The sequence below is a fragment of the Brassica rapa genome, chromosome A04 (genome assembly GCF_000309985.2).
Source record: "Brassica rapa cultivar Chiifu-401-42 chromosome A04, CAAS_Brap_v3.01, whole genome shotgun sequence".
Classification (NCBI taxonomy): Eukaryota; Viridiplantae; Streptophyta; class Magnoliopsida; order Brassicales; family Brassicaceae; genus Brassica; species Brassica rapa.
Genome location: NC_024798.2, coordinates 15,711,449 through 15,734,806, shown reverse-complemented (window position 1 = coordinate 15,734,806; position 23,358 = coordinate 15,711,449). Strand labels below are relative to the sequence as shown.

The 23,358-nt window shown below is 35.4% G+C and overlaps 1 protein-coding gene across 2 annotated transcripts; it reads left to right on the top strand.

Moving 5' to 3' along the window:
• Positions 1-7,724: 7,724 nt before the first annotated feature.
• On the top strand, positions 7,725-21,924 carry LOC103864989 (glutamate receptor 2.7-like). Of its 2 annotated transcripts, none has more exons than XM_033289244.1 (5): positions 7,725-9,046; positions 18,725-20,016; positions 20,164-20,473; positions 20,589-21,037; positions 21,145-21,924. In XM_033289244.1, the coding sequence occupies exons 1-5, from the start codon at positions 8,776-8,778 to the stop codon at positions 21,700-21,702; spliced, it is 2,880 nt and encodes a 959-aa protein (XP_033145135.1). In that variant the 5' UTR covers positions 7,725-8,775; the 3' UTR covers positions 21,703-21,924. The 2 variants fall into 2 exon arrangements, with proteins under 2 accessions (XP_033145135.1, XP_033145136.1); XM_033289245.1 differs by having other exon boundaries at positions 8,776-9,046; positions 20,631-21,037; positions 21,145-21,702.
• Positions 21,925-23,358: the final 1,434 nt, after the last annotated feature.

Sequence of the window (23,358 nt, the reverse complement as noted above, 5' to 3'; positions counted from 1 at the left end):
ACATGTGTGCCATTTCTTAGGTGTCATCACCACAAGTTCTCTCACCTCATTTTTTTAAAAGCCCTTTTTCAACTAAAGTAATTACAAACAAATGCCACTGATCATTACATTATAGTATAAGATTTTCGAGCAAAATTATCTTCACAACGTTACATTCGGATCTTTAAAAAAATCGGATATTTAAATAAGGAAACATTTTATTACCATTCAAAGAGAGTCTTTATTGTTATAATTATGTTCCTCGGTGAAGAAACTTGACAATACATCCAAGTATACATGTGGTGATAATTCTTTAAGCTTGAGTAAACGATTGGTTCTTTAATCTATTAAAATTCTTTATATTATGTTCTTTGCACTTGGAATTGGTTCTTTAAGCTTGATACGCCGATTTGTAAGAAAATATCATAACCATGATTGCAGTTCATAACTCATCCTGCAACAAATTAACCATGTTTATCATAATGTTTTGAAAAACTAATATGAGCTAATTAGTCATGGTACGAAGAGGTAATATGCCATGACCATATGAAAGTACCATGACCATTTCTTAGATTTAATTTAGTCAATGTATAATATGCCAAATCGTTTTATGATTTTTTAAATTCAAGGCAACACAATTAATGGATTATTCCCAAAAATTAATGCTTCAAATTTTAAAGAAAACACAATTGACTTGATCACGGGATCAAATATATTATACAAAAAAGAGTTGACAATGTTAGCGTATTCAAGGAAACAAAATTGGCTTGAAAAGAAATAATTTATATATCACGGATTTAACTTAAGTACCATTGATGTTATTTGAATCAAATTATACCATTTCAAAGTTATTACGAATTTCAAATTGTCCAGTTTTAATTTACACTTACCTTAATTGACCGGAGAATATTTGTGAAATTAAATTTGCATGACCAGAACTTCATTTTGTTACCTATTTGACGTCCAAACATTTCGCAATTTTGTACAACAAGGCAAGTAGTATATACATTATTAATTTCAAGACTGAAATATCGGCTTCCTCATTAACTTTGGCGTGGTGACGAAAGACATAGGCTCCGTTCATATATAAATAGTAGATGTATTCGTTTACATCTCCTCACCATTGCCTCCTTCTCTAAACCCCTTTTGTTTTCTGATACATTGTTTCGTTTATATTTTATTAAACTATTGCTTATGTTTCATTTAATCTTATATTTATAATTTACCTTTATGCAAACAAATATACAATTTAATTTTAAAGTCGATCGCATATAAATTTATATTGACATACTAAAATTCTTAACTGTAACCCGTACTTTTTTACATATATTTTTCTTATTATGACTTTAACCTTTATTATATCTACAAATTAAAAGTTATAATATTTTTAAATTTACTTGCTCCGCGCAGGGTGCGGATTATCACCTAGTCACTATATATATTTATGGTAACACTTCAATTATCTAATAATAGTACTACACAAAATCAGTCTAATACTTTACCACTTATAATTAATATCGACATGTGCTTTGTCCTAGTGGTCAACGTAGGAGGCTAAGGAAGTGCTTGCCCTGTGTTTGATTACCACAAGCAGTATAATTTTTTATCTAATTAACATGATCTCGTTTTTGTCATCGATTGACATCTTCTTAAACTACTGGGAAGCTGGCACATATGTATTTAACATTTGACTAATATTTGGTTAGTCAAAATTGGTTTTCGTATTGTGCTGAGAAATTCGAATAAATATACATTTGAGATATAATTTTGCATTTATCCTTTGTTTGGATACAAAAAAAATTGTAAAGTATGGCCGTTAATAATGCACATACTGGTAAAGTATGTCTACAACTCTCCATTATTTTAAGACTGTTTGGCTTAATCTTCATTTGACTGGTCAAATATATCAAAATTTTCGATTAATTTATTTTAATATGTTTTGTCAGTAACTTAATTTTGGTTTGAACATTACCATTACATAAAACAGGTCATGTGCATAATTTTATTTTTGTTAACCATGTCTATACTTATATGATACTAATAAATAATAAACTTCTTTTCAAAAACAACAAGAACCATTTTACAAGGTCACGAGGTATACTCGAAGTAGCAATATATTTTTTTTGAGAGAGAAATGAACATTAATCCAAACAGTCTTAAGATAATGGAGAGTTGTCGACATACTTTACCAGTATGTGCGTTATTAACGGCCGTTCCTTTTTTCATATCCAAACAAAGGCTAAAATTTGCATCAAGCTATTTAATATTGAGGTTCAACATATGGCACAACACGCAAAAATAACAATTTAATTCAGTCTTTTGAAGATAAAATTCTTTCTCTTGTTCTTCTTAGTGAGACGATGCTCTATATTCGTCATGGATTATTAGTGAGACAAAGCTCAATAGTCATCATGGATCGTAGATTCCATTTTGGATCTACATAATGATCACTACACTTTATTATTTTTAAAGAATTAAACAAAGGTGGTACTATATATGAAAACCGAACCATAAAATTATGCGTTTAATTATTTTGTTAGCATGATTAACAGAAAAGCGTAAACGAACCCGTAGATAGGTGTAGCTTTTATAATTGGTTTGATTACACACGTCGCGAAAATAAATAAGTTCAAATGATTAAACAAGAGTGTTTATAGGGAAAAATGGTAAGGTGGTCGGGTCCTTAAATTACCAAAACCGAAGGGTGCACTAAAAAAATATACTTCAGGAATTTTCCGTTAAACATTTACTGGTTGAGAGTCGAGAGCTAAGAGATTCCTGACCAATGTGGGAATTTTTTTGTGGGTTAAATACTCAAATGTTGTGAACAGGTAAGTCGAAAAATCAACCCACATGGTATGCTCTGATCGATACCCTGTAATCCTTGTTACATATATTGTAATATAATTGATTCATGTTATTAGTTTTCCAATGTTATGTTATCGTCTCTTTCAGGCCGGCTCAATGATAAATAAAGATTAATTTGCAAGTATTATCATGTTTTGATATTTGGATTTATAATTTATATTTTCGGTTTAGGGTTTAGTAAATGGGATTTAGGATTTAATATTTATAGAGTGGGTGAGGTTGAGGGTCAGGCTTATGATTTAAGACAAATTAAAATACTATACATACTTGTTTGATAATTTCATTAAACTGTACTATACTATATATTATGTTTTAATTCATTTGTAAATAGAATAAGCTATTTACTATGTAGTTTTATTTCTATTCTATTGTTTTGTACATAGAAAACAATTTCGTCAGCATCGCTCCATTGTTTGTCATCTTCCTCTGTAAACTCTGTTTGCAATTTATCTAACAAAATCCCCCCCCCCACCCCCCCCCCCCCCCCCCCCCCCCCAAAAAAAAATAATAATTGAGCTTTGCATATTTATTGATTCACCACTTTCATCCTTAATTTCTTCTGGCCACATGTGTTTTCATCAATGTCATGCTTTAATCACTCTGTCACCAGTAACTTAGAAATGGTAAAGACATAACCAGATAAAACGTGTATGAAATGTTATTAGTTCAATATAACGTCAAAATCAACTATTTTCTTAATTTTGACTTAGTTGGGAACTTTTTCCTAATATTATTAATGATCAAAAATTATAATTATTAGATTTTTCTTCATCGTTTTGGATTTGCCCATAGGATACATCCTCATGTCCTAGTCTCAGAGACCCGCGTGAAATTTTGTGGTTTCTGTGTTAGTATACTTTTTTTTTTAGAAATTGAAATTTTCTTTTCTCTAATCAAAAATGTTGTGACCCTAACAAGTTATTTTTCTTTACGATGTTATTATCTCACAAATGTTTTCAGTTGATCCCATAAAAATAAAAAGATAAAATAAGTTTCATTTAATTGGGTGGTAAGCATCTCCAACCACACTCTATTTTTCACTTTAAAAAGATAAAATAAGTTTTATTTCAGGTAAGTTTCATTTACCTGTAACAAACGGCCTAGCCCCTTTGCTCATTAACTCATTTAATGAGGGCTGGCGATTGGCATTGAAGGTCACCACACTCCCACCTACTGGACTTAATGACTGCCCCTTGATCCCTTGGGTAATTTCTGCACTTTGGACAGCAAGAAACCTTAAGATCTTTCAACAGCGCCACTTCACAGCTCAAGAGGTAATATCAAAAGCTATCATCGATGCTAAAGAGTGGAAGTTGGCTCAAGTAGTACCTATACCCCCAAAGCGAGGCGTAACCCCGAGGAAGATCGACGCCGACTCAGTGGCCCTCTGTCGATCGGATGCAGCGTGGAGCATTGAACACAATACCGCGGGATTGGGGTGGAGCTTCTCGGTTAACCAAAATGAGAGATTCCTCTCTCACAATGACTCTTTATCTTTCGTTCGATCATCCCTTGTGGCGGAGGGATTGGCAGTACGAATGGCGATGGAACATGCGATCGCACTTCAGCTCAAACAGGTGATCTTTGAATCGGATTCAGCACAATTGGTGGCAGCAATTGTCGAGCAATCTGGCATCTCTGATCTCCATGGAATCCTGGCTGACATCTATCTTCTCTCTTTGCAATTTGATTCAGTCTCCTTTAGATATGTTAGTCGTTCCTCTCTCTGTTTTGAGGATAACTTGGCTAAGCAGGCCCTCAGAGGCCCTGTAAGAAACCCACTTTAATTTTGAAGCAATGAAGTATTTGTGAACAAAAAAAAAATAGAATTTAGAGTAAAAATACTCAAATGGTACACTATTTTTATAATATAATGAAAAGTAGGTTTACTTTATATATAGTGTAAGTTGTTTATTTTTTGTTCATGACTTTATTTTTCACTTTAAAATAAAGTACTATTAGAGTATACCTTAACTCTATTATAGAATTATTTTATTTTTTTTGAAAAATTTGAAAAAAGAATTATTCTATTTCAGAGTGAAAAATGTAGTAAGCCATCGAAGATGATCTTAGGTATTTGAACTCACGTTATTATTTATTTATTCAGATTCACTTTTAGTTTAAACCTACTTGAAATGAATACTATACATTTTAGGGAAAAATGCCAAAGTAGAATGAAAAAACAACCTCTTTGTCCCATTAGTATAAATGATGTATAGTATTTTTACATGATTTTAGTTTTTTTTTTTGTACAACAGATGCTTGTATTAAATTAAAAGCCCAATGGGCCAAATCCGTTACAACCGGAGTGATCCTCGACGGTAAGCTGATAAACGAAAATAACTAAAACAAGATGAAAGATAGATGTGGCTAAGGAGAGAAGATACCTGAAGAGAAGCTTCACTTGTAATCCTAAAGCTTGCATTCGAAGGAACGCGCCTACGTCGAAATCGACTTTGAAGAACCCAACCATAGGGTTTTGAGAACAGTTGAACCATGTCTCTGAAAATGCTTGGATCGCTGGGGGAAGAGGTGTTGGTTGACCTTCCATGGACACTCCTTGTAAGAGACTAGGTGAGTCGGAGGCCATTGGAGTCAGGGAGCATACCCAAAAGAAAGCGGTGCAGTTGGATGATGCATAACAAAGAACGGGGACCTGGGGCAGTCGCGGACTGGACTCTAAGAGTTTGCCGGAGAAGGTGGAAAACCTCTCCAGTCGGGAAGTGAAGTTCGTCACGACAGCTTGAGGGGCGAGGGTGGTGGCTTGCAATGATGGGGATCGGGCCATGTAGAGAGGAGACGACAGAGACACGAGTCTGACTCGAAAAAGGGGAGCAACGGAGTCATGTGTAGTAGTCGATAACTCGTCGTTAAGGCCTCTGCAGACAATAAGATCCTGGCTCTGATGAACAAGGGTCTCAACGTGCCAATGAAGACTCGATGAGTAGGGGTACGACTTGAGCAAGACATCCGAGAACCTCCGTTAAAGATAGCAGCTACGGTATGAAGGTCGTATGGTTGACTCTGTGAAGAACCGTCGATGCTTGAGACGGCGTAATATGAAGGAGACGCAATGGTAACATGATAACGAACAGATCTGGCGAAACCACAATCTTGCACAGTAGTTCTGGTGACGAGGAAAGGGATCGGAGAGCCGCAGAGCCGACTATGTGAAGAACCATCGATGCTTGAGATGGCGTAATGTGATGGAGACAACACAGCCATGGACATCTTCTGCATATTTTCACATTTGGTCCCTGAGATTTGCTTCTTTATGTATTTGGCCCCAGAACTTCTATTTGTGCAGTTTGGTCCTTGATTTCATCCCAAAACTTTTCATTGTGCATTCCAGCCCCTGGGTATGCAAAATATACAAATGCAACACCTAATAATACCTAAATGCAACTCTTAAATACTAAAATGGCTAAAATCAATAGCTAAAATCATGTAAAAACACTATACATCATTTATACTAAGGAGACTAAGAGCGTGTTTTTGTTCTTTTTTTTTGTAACACAAACATATTATAAAAGGCTCAAAGAGCAACGTTTACAACTGAAGTAGAAAGTCCCGGAGCCCTGCTCGACGGTAGAATGAAGCTAGAAAACAATACAGAAAAACTAGAGATAGAACCATATAGGGACGAGTCACGCTCAGCGAAATGAAGAAACCCAAAGAGAAGCTTCACTTTTGTTCCCATGGCGATTGTTCGAAAGAACAATTGATAATCGAAAATGACGTTGAAACACCTATACGAAGAGGTTGGAATGTTGATTGGCAAGAACTTTAGGTGAGAAGCTCCAGATCCGTAGACAACATTGAAAGAACTAAGTCCTGTTTGTCTCTTGATTTGGTGCTGAAACAAGTACGATCAGATTTAACTCCAACATGGCTTACCGAATAGACTAGGTGAATCTCAAGCTCTAACTTCACCTCCAAGGAGGCGCTTGGGGAAATGAGGTTTGATGACAGAGCTGAAGGTTTAATTGGGTCCAAGACTCGGAACTCAACATTACCGTGTCGAGCCCAAGAAGTTGTAACCGAAAACCTAAGCAGATAGTCAACACTCTCGTTCAACCAGAGTGTGTGTGAACAAACATTGGATAAGAGGTAAAAAGCTTCGGGATGGATGGTCTCCGTGTAACAACTCCGGTGTGAAGATCGCATAGTTGACTTTGTGAAGATCAGATGCCGTGTTTTTGTTCTATTTGACAAATTTCCCTACATTTTATAGGTCTCAGTTACTTGGTAGCTAATTTTAATAAAATGTAAATAAAAGAAAGTCAAACTCAAAAAAAGATCCTTCGCCTAAAACATAAAACATTTATTTTTCAAGAAAAACATTAAAACCTAATTAAAGCTTCAAACCTCATAATATCATTAGAAGTTTTTTTCTGATAAAATAATGCAAAATGGGGGAAATAAAAGGGTAGTATATAGTAAAAGAAAATTTTCCAAAATAGAAAAAAATAAACATATTCTTTGTCCCCTTAGTATAAAGCCAACCAAAATTAGTCATTTTAATATAATATTTGCTAAAAACCCAATCTAACTCTTACCTTATCAGTTAACAATTTAAAAAGTCACTTTTAAATATCAATTAAATACATAAAAGAATTTTGATAAAAAAAAAAAGAAAACAAAAATAAATTAAACCAAAATCTAATTAAAGAAAAATCTTAATGGAAACAGGAAAAAAAAAGAAAAAAAGAACCCCAAATCACTTTAATATATGAATTATCCTTAGTTTTACTTTTTGATAATTATATAATTTTTATAAAACATTTTATTTTTCTAATTTTTTTAATATATCTGAACCAAAAGAAATAAATGAAAATATATGTATTATAATTTTTAAAATGTGCATATATATTCTTACGTATAATTTAAAAGAAATATTTTTTTATTATTTTTTTTATTTTTTTTAAAATAAATCAAATGAAAAAAATGAAACTCGATTGTTTTTTGACAACAAAATCATTGAAATACGTTTTAGGAAAGTAAAAAGATTTCCAAATATTTTTAAGAATATTTTGTAACTGAACTTATCATATTTTTGAAAATATGGTTATTTTTATCCGTAGAATGTAGTTTCTACACTATGTAGAGAACATACAACTAATTCATAAGTAGATTCTACCATATGTAGCATTTTGAGTCGTGTCTTGATTTTGTATTCCTAGATTTTTAGAATTGTTCATACAAGTAGAATTTGCATTCAGAATAAATGTAGCTATATTTGCAATGCGTAGACATCGCATTACTCATATTTAGAATTTTATTTAAAAGTAGATTATTGGTTCGAGAGAAAGTAGAATAAATTATTTAATGTGGAATTCAATTTCTACCATGCCATTTTTCGTAGAAGATGAAATTTCTTTCTGTAGAACATAATGAAAGTTTTCAATTTAACAAGTTTTACAATCCAAGAAAATATCACGGATATCTCATCAATTTTTTTCTATTTTCTATAATTTTTTTTATTCCAAAAACTATTTATTGTATTAAGTTTGAAAAGTATTAAGGATAGTTTTGTCAAAAAGGCGACAAAAATGTTTTTTTACTAGAGGAACAAAAAAAAGCTGGTTTTTTCATTCTATTTCAGAAATTTCCTCTTTATTAAATTGAAAAAACTAAATTAATCTAAACCTTAAACAGTAAACACTAAAGCCTAGATCCTCATTTTATGTTTTTAAAAATAAATACAGTTTGGGTTTAAAATCTATTTATTTATTTATTGATTTATAATATTTATTTATTTTAATATATTTAAATGATTATATATATATATATATATATATATATATTTATCTTCGTACCTTTTAATGTATTATTCTTGGAATAAAACTTGTTTTCTGTCCTACATATATCCTACAGAAGAAGGGAAAGTTAAGGGGTGACATAAAGTTCCAGAATCTTTGGACGAAAATGATGAACCCTACAAAAGCTAATAATATCTTTTTGGGAGTCCCGTTCATTTGGGGTTTTATGTTGATGAACGTTGGTTTAGGAAAAAACCCAACAAGTGAAATCAAAATAGGAATAGTTCTTGATCTCCAAACTCCTTTTTCCAAGATCTGCCTCACTTCCATTAATATGTCGTTGTCTGATTTCTACGAAAATCATTCAAATTACACCACAAGAATTGCGATTCATGTAAGAGATTCCTTGGAAGATGCTGTTCAGGCTTCAGCTGCAGGTTTGGTTCTTTTCTGTCTCTCTTGTTTTGCTTCTCCGCTGTTGCTGTTGAATGAAACCTTAGTACTACCACCTACTTACGAACTAAGGCCAGGTTTTTTTACCAAAAAAAAAAAACTAAGGCCAGGTTTACGGCCAGAGTTCATTAAACCAATTTCTTAAATGAATTTCAAACTTTATGTTATACGTATTTAGCCATATATGAACGGCTATTCTCAACCTTTTTATCTTCTCACAACCAACTACAAGAATATTCAACAAAAAAGGTTAATATTAGAATTTTATTAGTTTAATTTTTATTAGTTTTTTTGTTAATTTTAGAGTTTTTTGTATTTAAGATTTTTTTCCATATTAAGCTGATATTTCTTTCACATAATATATATATATATATATATATATATATATATATGTCATAAAAATTACCATCAAATCAGTTTTACTTATTTATTATTTTGTTTTTAATGAAAATACACTTTTTAAATAATTTAATTTAAAATAAAATTATATATTAATTTGTTTTATTTTAACAATTTGATTGATTTAATTAATTTATTTTGGTCGATAACTTAAAAAGTTTTCATATGAATCGGGGAAAGCAAGCTTATGTTGTTATATTATATTTATTTGTGTATATGGAATCTATATATAATGCTAGTGTAATAAAGAAAGAGCACTATTTTTTGTAACTTCAAAAAGATACATTATTAAAATTTGAAATTAATCAAAATTGAATAAAATGGTAATTAAATAAATCTAATTGTTTTTTTTATCTTGTTTAGTTGGATTCTCATGAAAAAAAAATCGATAGGTTAAACAAACGTTTCAAAATTTGTTGTGTTATTGTTTTGTCTATAAATTACAAAATTTATTGAATTGATATATTTAATTATTGCACCGTTAAATAATATTTTATTAAGATATTAGAGAACTATGTTTTGAGTTGTTTTGTCAAAATTGTACAAAAATCTATACTTTTTCATATTTGTCACGAAAATTTATATGTTAAACTTACTTTAACAAAATTCTCAATTTTGTCACGAAAACAAATCTATTCTTTTTCACGCTTGTCAATGTTCTCACACTTTAAAAGAATATATTAGCTTAGTCACTTACTTATTTTTTTTTACAAAACAAAATATCGAAGTCTTGAAAATTGAATCCATATTATTGTAAATATACGTAAGAATTTGTGATTACATATTTAGTGATTCTTGTATATGTGTCCATGAAAGTTTCAATGGCTTAGTGGTATATGTCTTATATTTATGTCATACTAACCCGGGTTCGATCCTTTCCTTTGTATTGTTTTTTCATTTTTTACGAAAAAATAATAAGATGACAGTGGCAATTTCGGGCTTTTTGATTGGATGATTTTTTGTGCCTACGTAGACACTCTAAGAGGAGCTTGTATCCTCCTTTTAGTATAGTATAGATGTGATAAGATAATATCTGTATGAACTTGTTTCTTTGGAAGAGAGATGAAACATTTTGTTGACTATTCAGAAAACGGAACAAATATTATCTCCTGCGGTCTGTATTTAAAGAAAATTGTTGAGGGACAATTAATATCTCCATTTTCATTTTATCTTTCAAGTGTTTGGAGTTAGATGGTCCTTCTTCCCCTACCAAAACATCCAAGTAACGGATGGTAGCGATTAGATTATTGGCGTTTAGTAACAATTATTGAAAATGCTTTTTTTTATCATTTATAAAATTCTAGATTTTCAAAATCATAAGAAAATTCCTTGAATGTGTTTGGTTACATATGGTTATTAAAAAAATCTCTTTGAAATAGACAAAATTCATTTAAAATCATAATACATATAATAAGTAAATTTAAACAATTTAAAAAAATATATATAACCTAAAGTTTCATGATCTAATTAATATTCACTAATTAATTTTCATAATTTACATTTACAAAATATTAAAATTAAAGATTTCTTGATAATTTATTTCTCGATTGCTTTTTTTTTTGTCACAACTTCCATTCATTCATTAAATTTAGATTGGTGGGGGCAATAACTCAGCCACACCCACCTCTTGATCCAACAACAAAAGGGCGTTCTTTGCTAACAAATCAGCTTCACAATTTTTCTCTCTCGAAATCCAATCAAAAGCAACACAATCAAACTCTTGTGAGAGAATCAGGATGTCTTCCACAATCCCATATAGCTCCAGCGGTGGTGACTTCTCTCTGATTGCACGAATTAATTGGCTTGAGTCTGATTCAAATCGAGCTACCTTGAAGTCTCGCGATATGCAAGCAGTCACCGCTTCCTTGAGGGCTAGGCCTTCCGCGATCAGAGCTGATGGTATGAGCCGCCTGCCTCGTTGATGCAAGGTCTTATGGTCTTGATTCAACACGACCCATCCTAGGCCTGCGAGCTGCGAAGAGGATGACCAAGCTGCATCAGAACGCGCCACATTGGCTGTCTCGAGTGATGGCGGTTTCATGGGAATTGGTGGTCTCTCTCCTTTCGGTGTTTGAGCCAGCTCCCAATCCCTTGCGGCCACTATTGCTTGTGATAGAGTATCGGCTGGAGCCCCAGCATGATTCTCGAAGACGAATTTGTTGCGAGCTTTCCACAGGGACCACATAATCCATGGAATAAGGGGAGTGGAGATTATTCCCGTTGGGGGAAGGCATTTCTGGGAATGCAAATCGGACCAGTCGGCTCTCAAATCTGTCAATCCGCTAATTCCAAAGCTTCCGGCGAGAGGGGCAAGTTTCCAGACTTCTCTTGCATAAGGGCAGTGGAAAATCAGATGATTGATAGATTCAAGGCTCCCACATCTCTTACAGTTGTGGTCGATATTGATATGCCGGGCTAACAGTCTCTCTCCTATTGGGAGGATGCCTCTCAAACATTTCCAGACAAACATTTTGGTTTTGGGGCCAATCTTTAAGTTCCAGACTGTTTTCTTCCAATCGAATTCCGGAGCAGCTTCATCTTCCAGAATCGCCTCTGTAACTTCCTCCATGGCCGTGAAGTAGCCTGATTTTACCGAGTAGTTACCTGAGAGAGTACCTAGCCATTTCAGAACATCAGGGGCTCCTTTAGTACTAGGTTGGATAGCTAGAATTCGATCTTCTTCAAAGGGAAGGATTGCTTGGATCCTTTCTCTATTCCATTCACCGGTATCAGCGTGAAGAAGGTCTGAGACCCTCCAGTGGGCAGAGGCTTCCGTAGCTGGTCCCATAGGTCTGCACGGTGAGTCCAGCCTCAACCACGGGTCATCCCAGACATTGATATCGGCACCATCTCCTAAAACCCACCCGAGGTTTTTTAGCAGTAGATCTCTTCCCGTTAAAATGCTCTGCCAGCCATGAGAAGCCGCCTTTGGAGCTGAGCAGTTCAATAGGTTCTCATTCAGGCAGTATTTGCCCAGCAAGATTCGACCAAGGAGGCAATCAGGATTCTCAATTAGTCTCCAACTAATTTTAGCTAGATAAGCATCATTGAAGGCCTGCACATCTCTAATACCCAGCCCGCCACTGCATTTCGGTAGAGTCATTTTATCCCAAGCCAGCCAAGCCATTTTCCTTTTCTCTGTATTATCATCCCACCAGAAGCGCGTTAAGGCAGATTGAATGCGCTTACAGAGAGAGACGGGAAGTTTGAAGCAAGTCATAGAGTAGGAAGGGATCGGAGAGAGGACACTCTGCAGCATCACCATCTTTCCAGCCGCTGATAGATGCCCGTTAGACCAACTACTGGCTTTCTGTTTTATACGGTCTACTATAGAAGAGAACAGATCTCGCTTTCGACGACCGAAGTGCTCCGGAAGCCCAAGGTATTTTCCTACACCTCCTTCCTTTTGGATTTGCAGTTCACTATGAACAATGCGCTTTAACTCAGCAGGCGTTCTACGAGAGAAGGTGATTGAGGACTTATCAGTGTTTATAGATTGCCCTGATGCTTCTTTATATCTCTGCAGGATATCCCGGAGAGCGGTGGTTGCTTCCCTGCTCACTTTTAAGAAGAACATTGTGTCGTCGGCGAACAGGAGATGATTGATCCGGGGACACCCCCGTGCTACCCTAATGCCCTGGATACGGCCTTCGGCTTGTGCTTTGTTACAAAGGCCCGAGAGTACTTCGCTACATAGGATAAATATGTAGGGTGAGAGGGGATCGCCTTGGCGAATTCCTCTACTCGGTAAAACCATCCCTCTAGGCGAACCGTTGATGAGGAAGGAGTATGTAACTGATGAGATACACTGCATGATTAAACCAATCCAATGCTGGTGAAATCCGAGTCTCTCAAGCACTGCCGCGATGAAGTTCCATTCTAGACGATCAAAGGCTTTACTCATGTCGGTCTTGACAGCCATTGCAATTCTTTTTTCAGCCCGAGATGTCTTGAGAGTGTGAAGGACTTCGTGGGTTATGAGGACATTGTCTCCTATTATTCGCCCCGGTACAAAAGCCGCCTGGTTTTCAGATATGATTTTGACGAGCAGAGGCTGTAAGCGCTTTTGGAGGATTTTGGAGTAGACCTTATAGTAGACGTTGCATAGCGCTATAGGTCTGTAATCAGATACACGCTGAGGGGTTGTGATCTTCGGGATCAGGCGGACATGCGTGTGATTGATACCTCGGGGGAGGTTTCCTGTCCTGAATGTTCTCTGGATTTCCTCAACCAAGGCTGGCCCAATCTCTACCCAATGGGCATGGTAGAAGCTAGAGGAGAAGCCATCCGGACCCGGCGCTTTCTCAGCGTTTATAGCGAAGATGGCGTCTTTTATTTCCAAAGCCGATGGGATGGAGATCAGTATCTCATTTTCTTCAGGCGTTACCATTGGCGTGAGAGCATACGCCACTGTCTCGCTCCTTTCACCCGCAACGGAAGTGTAGAGCTTCGTGAAGTAATCCGACACTGTCCTCACTACTCTTCTTCCTTATATACCATGGTACCGTCTTGATCCTCCAGGACCATGAAAGCATTTACTCTTCGTCTGTTTTTTGTAGTGGCGTGGAAGAAGCCTGAATTTCGGTCTCCGAGGCTTAACCATAACAAGCGACTCCGCTGTTTCCAGAACGCTTCTTCCGCCAGGTAAGCATTGTTAAGCTTATCAGAGATCTCTCGGATTAGGACAGTGTCGTTATAGGGACTGGTGAGAGCTGCTTCTAGCTCTCATTTTGACTCCTCTATTAGGATTTTGCTATTTTTCTGCTGGAGTCTATTCCACTCAGATAAAGCTCTTCGGGTACTAGCTAACCTTTCAGCCATGTTAGAATTTGCAGAGTTAAACCAAGTGTCTAGGATCACCTTCTTTGCCTCCTCATTAGAGTTTAATCGCCGATCGTATCGGAAGAGTCCCTTTCTTTTTAGAGCTGACAGGTCTAGGCAGATGACCAGCGGCTTGTGATCGGAGCCCTCGTATTCCAAGTATTGGCAGCGGGCAGTTGGGTAGTTTTCCGCCCAAGAACTATTTGCAACAGCCCTGTCAAATCTGCAACGCACTAGATGATTTCCTCTTTGGCCTCTCCAAGAGAGGGGGTCGCCTGAATGGTGAAGGTCATAGAGGTCTCCCTCCGAGAAGAAGGTTCTGAGGTCGGAGAAGGAACCTTCTGGTCTATCAGGACCTCCTAATTTTTCGTCACTTCCAAGTAGATCATTGAGGTCTCCGGTTAGGAACCATGGGGCATCTCTAGCCTCGGCGGAAAGTAGTAAATCATTCCAAAGTAGGTTTCTCTGAGTCCTATCGGTACTGCCATACACGAAGGTAGCATAGAATAACTTTCCTTCATATTCAATACTTGTGTCTATTACATCAGCCTTTGAGTTGAGTACAGTGAGTTTTATTTCTTGTTTCCACAGCAGGGCGAGACCCCCAGCACCATGGCCAGTCGGGGGAACCAGATGAGATTCTTCATATCCTAGCTGATTACACTTTCGAAGGACGACGTCATTGGGATTTTTTGTCTCAATAAGGAAGCAAATATCAGATTGGAAAGTCTTGGTGATTTCCTTGAGACGACGAACTGTCTTGGGATTCCCTAACCCTTGACAGTTCCAGCTCATAATCTTTAAGGAGCGGGATCGGATGGGATCCGAAAATCCATCCGCCTCCTGGAGCTAGCTGGGATCATGTTACAAATGGGTCTATTCTCTGAGCTGGTTGCAGAGGCCCCAATTTGTTTTTTCCCACGGGAAGTTCCTTCTCCAGCTTTGGTTCTCATTGTCTTTGTTGATCTTCTCACTGGTGAAGGTTTGGCTCCTGCCACTTTCCTTACTCTGTTTCCAGAGGCTACCAATGGTTTAGAAGTTGCCAGAGTTTTTTCGGTTACGGTCTTCCGCCCTGGTGGTCGGCCAGGCTTCCTTTTGCTAATGGCTTTGGTGGCATTTAGGTCCCCGCTATTCTGGAGAGCAGGGGGAGACCCCAATCTAAGCGTCGCTGGGATGCGATTAGCAGTAGGTGATCCTTCAACCCCTGCAATTATAGGACCTGGTGGGGAGGGGCCCAGGCGCAAAGGGGCCGGGATACGATCTTGTTGCTCAGGTAACGCCAGTCTCCGAAGCGCAGAGACTCTCTCCGGAGTTGGGGAAGAGGGCTCCGTGATCATTCTTTCAGCACTCTCATTTAGGGACGCTTGGACCATGTGAGCAGCCGTTTTTTCAATATCACCCTGCTCTTCTGCTTGTCGCATTCGTTCAGTGCGAGCTTCACGTTCCGTCGGGTCTGCAGTTTTAGTGTACTGTAACATCGCATCTCTCACTTCCTCTCTTGCTAGTTGCAGAGCTTCTTTCGGAAGTGAAGGCAATTTTTCTTGTAAGGGAATCCCCTTTTCTAAAATTCCAGGGTGGGCTCTTGTTGAACTGGATTCATTAGTGTCTACAGGGGTTTGTGGATTGGCGACCTCTCTGTAGAAGCTGTGGCCTTGTGAGTCAAGGCGTGAATGGTGAGATGTTCTGTCTCTTTGTGATCCATTGTATCTAGCTGCTGGATAATGGGATCGTTCTCTCGCCTGACTAGATCGTCTGTGAGCTTCCTTTTCCTGCCAGACTCTAGGCTGGAGTCTGTTTTCACGTCGGGACTGGGACGCATTGAAGCTGCGGGCTGGTCGCCGTTCAAATTGGTATGCTCTCTGGGAAGCAGAGAAATGGAATGAGGCGTTGTCTCTTGGAACTCTTCCGACCAAGTGGCTTGTTTCTTTGACTGAAGATACAGAGACAAGTTTACTAGAATCTTTCTCCTGCAAACCGCTTAGAGCTCTCTTCCTCGCCTTTTCCTCTAAGCAGTCTTTTAAGCTATGATCAAGCCGAAAGCAAGTGGAACAATGATTATCAATTCTACGACCTATTATTTTGGAATCAAACATTAATTTCTACAAAAAGTACTTTTTCTAAATTGAAACTAGAACATTCATACAAACTAAAAGTTAAAAAAAATATATAAATTGGTATTATACACATTATTTTAATTTCTAACTATACTGAGATAAATATTTAATATTGTACTATAATAATATAGTTTTTGACGTGCTTATCATTGTAGAATAAAATTATACTAATAGTTTTTTGTTTAACTGCTATTTCATTCAATATTCAACTAATCATAAGTATTTCAACGTTATACTGATCATATGAGTGGCATAATAATACTTGAAACTGAAACCACCAGTTTCGGGAAATTATCACACCCGCATCCGCGTCTTCTACATCTAACCAACCAAAGTTCACTCTCCTTTGATACATATTATATACTAGTATCATGGCCCCATGTTATGCATGAGCATAGTTTGTTTAATGCTTCAATCTGGCATTGGAGCTGAACAAAAATATTTAGATGATTCTGAATCAACTTTTAGTTGTAATATAAACTATAAAATATAGATAAATGTGAATTTTTATGAATACAAATGTAGAGGTAGTGAATGTTGGATGCATTTATGTTCCAACCTGCAGTAGACCACCAATAATAAATCCATAAAAATTCTGAAATTTTATGTAATCTATTTAAATGATGACAAACGATTATACATTAAAAAACGTAAATGTCTATTTTTAGTATCATCTATATTATTAAAACAGAAATATTGCGTTGGACCTGACTTTTATTTTGTAAGTTTTTAAATAAATGCATCTTCCTACTTTATAGTTAAACCGACATTAAATTCACTAATAATACTTTCTTTATACTACTATCAATGTTTCCAAACAATATACTCATTTTTTTATACTACTATCCATGTTTCCAAACAATATTATAATTAATCTTGTGTCCAAACAATATAAAATATCAGAATTCATATTTTTAATATTTCTAACAATTTTCTTTCAAATGGTTTAGATAGATTATATAATTAAAAAAATCAAATAATTAATAAAACAACGAAAATAAATAGAACTTATTTTTACAAGTTTAAATACTAGAAAATATTTCAATCAATAATAAATTAATTAAATTAACATATTATTTTATTTATAATTACTAAATAATGGTTATATCATTGATTTAAGTAACATAACAATTCAATAATAGCAATTACATAATATATATATAAAAACATTATACATTGTACAATAAATATAATAACAAAAACGATTATGAAAAATGTTCAAAATATATATGTTATCTAAAAAAAATGCTTAACACTAATTGTGAACAACAAATTTAAACCGATTATAATATAAATTATTAACAAGATAAATTACACAAAACAATTATTAAAAAAATACTTAAGCTATATAAAAAGGAGCAATATGATCAAGACATATTTATAGTTGTTAATTATTTTATATCTTTCATTTTTCTCTATCAAAATTTTGTAAAAACGTCATAATTTCATAAAATTACAAAATAAGGAACTTTAAAATTTGGATTAAACGGTGAAAAATTATGAAAGTATAACAATTTAAATCAAATTGAATTATATATTGGTCATCCATCAGTTCAATCGGTTAGTCTCAGATTTTAGTGATTTTTTAAATATGAATATTTTTACAAATCTAAATCGAATTGTCGGATCACCGGATTAACCGGTTAGACCGCGGGTTTGGGTCGAATTCAAAAGCATTGATTTAAATTCAAAAATATTATAAATACACAAAATTCTTACAAATTAACAAAATATTTGTTAAGTTATTAGTGAAATTTTCCGTCATAAAATAATCCGCGCTTCGTAAGCACGGGTCAAAATCTAGTGTAAGTTTAAAATGGCTTAGCTATTGACCAATTTTTTTTTTTTTGAATGAAGTATAACCAACTGAGCTACAAAAAATTAATAGCTTAGCGATTGACCAATTTCAAATCACACACATTTGCCTACTCTTGATTTTTTTTTAATATGGAATGAAATATAACTAAATACACATACTTCATTGTAGTTACTCTCTTTATACCTATTATTGAACTTCTTTTCTAAAACATAATTGAACTTGTTAACCTCTTTATCTATACATTGATAAACTCTACTCATAATCACAAAATAGTTTTGATTTTTTTTTCTATTAACATGTTGATCCTTTTCAACAAAGAAAAATTAAAGAATGAAATGAAGTAAATATACAAAGAAACTCAGATACCAAAAACTATTTAAAATGGATCAAAGATAAAAGATAAAGCACATAAGAAACCTAGTTTGAGAACAATGTCTAGACTCAGAAAGTTAATGATGGATAACTTACTCATAATATTTTCATTTGTGTGTTTCTTGTGTTGCAAGCAGCTTTGGACCTAATCAAGAACGAGAAAGTGAGCGCCATCATCGGACCACGAAGCTCTCTGCAAGCCGAGTTCATGATTAGACTGGCCAACAAATCTCAAGTACCTGTCATCACATTCTCGGCAACAAGCCCTCTTTTGACATCTACCAAGACCCCTTACTTCGTCCGAGCCACTCTTAATGACTTATTACAGGTCAGAGCCATTGCGGCCATTGTCAAATCCTTTGAATGGAGAAGTGTTGTCGCAATTTATGTGGACAACGAATTCGGAGAAGGAATCATGCCATACTTGGCTGACGCTTTACAAGATGTGCATACTTGTGTAACAATTAGAAGTGTGATCTCACTGGAGGCTAGCAATGATCAGATTACAAACCAGCTTTACAAGCTCATGACCATGCAGACAAGGGTGTTTGTTGCCCACATGCCACCAAATCTTGGGTTTCGGGTTATTCAGAAAGCTAGAGATATTGGGATGATGGGGGAAGGGTATGTATGGATATTTACAGATGGAATGACGAATTGGATTGGATCTACCGAGCACGGTAGCAACCTGGAGAATATGCAAGGGGTGTTGGGTTTGAGAAGCCGTATCCCCAACTCAAAAGAGCTTGGAAACTTCAGTTTGAGATGGGAGAAAATATTTGGGCAGGCTAATGCAAAACCAAATGTTTTTGCGTTACGGGCGTATGATTCGATAACTGCATTGGCCGTGGCCGTGGAGAAAACGAACACAAAGAACTTACGGTATGATAACCTTATTAGCGCATTCTTAAATAACACGACGGATTTGGGGACACTAGGGGTCTCTCGCTACGGTCCAAGTCTTCTAAAGTCTCTGTCGGATGTAGACTTCAACGGTTTAGCAGGAAAATTTAAACTAGTTAACATGGAGCTCGAGCCATCAACTTTTGATATCATCAATTTTATTGGAAAAGAAGAGAGGATTGTCGGATCCTGGACACAAAGCAATGGACTTGTGAATGAAAATCCAACAAGTGAGAGGTTGGGTCCTGTGATATGGCCCGGGAAGTCGACAGTCATTCCGAGAGGATGGGAGATTCCAACGGACGGGAAGAAAGTATTTAAAGTAGGTGTTCCACTGAAGAGAGGATTTTTAGGCTTTGTGGATGTAAAGCAGGATCCGAGGAAGGCAACAATACCAACAGGTTACTCCATAGAAGTCTTTGAAGCTGCTCTTAAAAGGTTGCCTTACTCAGTCATCCACCGCTACGTCACTTTCGATACTCCAAATCATAGCTACGACACTCTGGTAGAGCAAGTCCATAATGGGGTTAGTTCTCTTTTTCTTACAAATCCAAAATATAAATGTTGTTTGTTCATCCACTTCCATATTAAAAAAAGTGATTTCTATAATAAGATTATATAGCTCTATCTTTGGATGTGTGTTTTCTAAAAAAATCATTAATAAATGAGACAGATGTTCGACGCAGCTGTGGGAGATATAACCATCAGAGCAAATAGGTTTGTGTCTGTTGATTTCACGTTACCATACACAGAGTCTGGTGTATTTATGTTGGTACCAATGAAGGACAATGAGAACAATACATGGTTTTTCCTCCTACCATGGAGCTTAGAACTATGGGTCACTACCGCTTGCTTCTTCATATTCATTGGGTTTATTGTGTGGATTTTAGAACACAGAGTCAACACCGACTTTCGTGGACCGCCTCACCACCAGATCGGCACTAGTTTCTGGTTCTCCTTCTCCACTATTAATTTTGCCCACCGTAAGTTTTACTAAAAGCATTCACTGATGATAAATGTTAAAAGTTTATAGACTTGCATGCATATTCGTAGTGAGTGAATATAATATAATAGATCCCAATTTACTGTCAATTCTAGGTTTGCGTGATACATATTCAAGCGTGTGCTGTGTGTATATAGGTGAGAAGGTAGTGAGCAATTTAGCAAGGTTTGTGGTGATCGTCTGGTGCTTTGTGGTGCTTGTGCTCACTCAGAGTTACACAGCAAACCTCACATCTTTCCTTACAGTACAACGGCTTAAACCAGAAGTCACTACTGTGAATGAACTTATAGAAAACAAGGAGATTGTAGGATACCAAAACGGTTCTTTCGTGCTTAAATTTTTGATAAATAAAGGATTTCAAGGTTATCAACTCAAGCCTTATAATTCTGCTGAAGAATGCCACAATCTTTTGATTAATGGGACATCGAAAGGAGGTATTGCAGCAGCTTTCGATGAGGTGGCTTACCTTAAAGTTATCATTTCTCAGTATTGCAACAAATATGCAATTGTTGAACCTTCTTTTAAGAGTTCTGGTTTTGGCTTTGTAAGTTCCTTTCTTTTCCTTTCACTTTACCTTTTGCAAAATTACACAATAAGTTTCACTTTAGGTATTTTCATTGCTCGCATAATTTAATTTCATGCTCGGTGTAGGTATTCCCCAAGAATTCACCATTGACGGATGATGTCTCGAGGGCTATCTTGGAAGTGATTGAAAACGATGAAATGCAACAAATCGAGAATAAATGGTTCTCCAAAAAGAGTAATTGTTCTGATCCAACCTTCATTCCTTCACACAACCGGCTTAGCGTCAATAGCTTTTGGGGTCTATTTCTAATAGTAGGTGTTACTTCGCTCTTGGCTCTTCTCGTCTTTGTGGCTTTTTTCTTTTATGAACATAGGCACACGCTGTATGAGGACTCCGAAATTTCTTTCTGGAGAAAGCTAACGATTTTGGTTAGAAGCTTTGACGAAAAAGACATAAAATCCCACATGTTCAAGGATAGTGCGGTTCATAATGTGAGTTCACCTAGTACTCAATGCACCCCAAGATCTTCAACAATGCAGAACATACCATGGCCACAAAATCCGTCACAGAACATGGAGTTTGAGCTAAGAAGAGTGTCTCCCGTTCCGAGTGAAGAATTTTCCACTCCACAACTAGAACAAGATGAAGATGAGGAAGCTAATACTTTACGGGAAGTAGAATGAGAAAGAAAGTTTGTTGAAGCAAGAGATTCAGGAAGAAAGTTTGAACTGACGATCCAACAGATGCATTTAGAAACATACTATTTTCAATGTATATATAAACAGCTTGACTTAGCTACGGAACCAAGAAGAGACAAATGCACAGTACCAAAAATCAGTTCAAAAGCCAATATATTACTGCAAGAAACATACTACTTCAATGTATATTAGGTAATTCTTCCGTTATCTATATGCAAATAAGCGTATATTGAGAAACACAAAAATATTTTCCTCTGCGGAAATTAGCAGATTTAATGATGGTATTCTTCCTTGCCTTTTTAACACTAAAGATTTCATTCAAAGTAGAGTGAACGGAGAATACCATCAGTATATCTGCTAATCTACTAATAATAGCAATCTCAATTAATTCCAAAGGTTATGAATCCACTTATGTTGAAAGGTTGTATCTTTTGTAAAAGATATTTAAAAAGTTGTGTCTTTTCTAAAAGTTTAATGTTGGAAGGTTGTATCTTTTCTAAAAATTGTTTAATGGTTGTGACTTTTCATATAAGTATCTTTTAAAAAGTGAAAAGTTGTGACTATTCTTATAAGTATTTTTTCAAAATAACTATCTTTAAATTGGAAGAATGCGACTATTCAAATTTAAGAGTTGTGACTATTCAAATAGATTTTTAAAATCTATAAATAGTCTCTACCATGCATTTTCAAAATAAAAATTTCACTAATCGAACTAATAAAAAATGGTGGAAAAAAGTTCTAAGCAATTACATGGATACAAATTTTTAGAAAACATATTCAAATGATCGAACGATGCATCAACATTACAGTTAACATAACCAGCAGGAGGTCTTGTCCAAACTGCAATCTTTTTATTCCGAGCTTGAATAAATCGCTTGCCATTATGATCTAGAGTCAAGTTCTCCTATCATGTTTTCTCCTTCAACATAACTTCTAATTCATTTTCCCGAACCATCACGTGTATCCTTCTCACATCTTTTTAACGAACATATTACATCCATTAGTGAGTGTTCGTGATAGAAGCTAGGGTCGGCATAATTAAACATTTTTTTTGGTAAAAATAATTAAACATTTTATGCATGAATTAATGCTTTGCATGCATTTATGAATTCTGATGTTGGATTAGAAACGTAAAGAATCATGTCCAGCTTAAACGTAAAACATGTATTTAAGTGTACATTCATAAACAATTTATATACACACGGCACCTGGAAATGTTGCATTGTGGCATTTAAGTTTCTGGAAATATTTTTTGGTTATAACGTTTAAGGTTCTGTAAGTTTTGATTCTTTTGAAACATAAACGAACATGTGCAATGGTTGAACAAGTGCTTGAAATTTGTTCTTCTTTTGTTATGGATTTTTGTCGATATATAGTAGTCATACGTGAACGAATTCTTTGCTTTACATTATATATAGAATTCATAACAAAAAGTTTACAAGGAATGCATGCATGCGATTTACTCTGGAACTTTGTTTTGTCCACATCTACATGCATATTAAGATTCTCAGGAATGAAAAATATTTTGCATGCATGCGGTTTAATTAACCTAATACTTTTTGTGACGGTTATAATTTTGTTCGTGAAAGGTCACAATTAATACTGTGAAAAGTTACTAGCTATATTTCCTTTTATGAAAAG

Coding starts and splice junctions, on each gene's coding strand:
- LOC103864989 (XM_033289244.1), top strand. CDS start 8,776: ATGATGAACCCTACAAAAGCTAATAATATCTTTTTGGGAGTCCCGTTC. Junction 9,047..18,724: donor TGTTCAGGCTTCAGCTGCAG/GTTTGGTTCTTT, acceptor TGTTGCAAGCAG/CTTTGGACCTAATCAAGAAC. Junction 21,038..21,144: donor AGAGTTCTGGTTTTGGCTTT/GTAAGTTCCTTT, acceptor TGCTCGGTGTAG/GTATTCCCCAAGAATTCACC.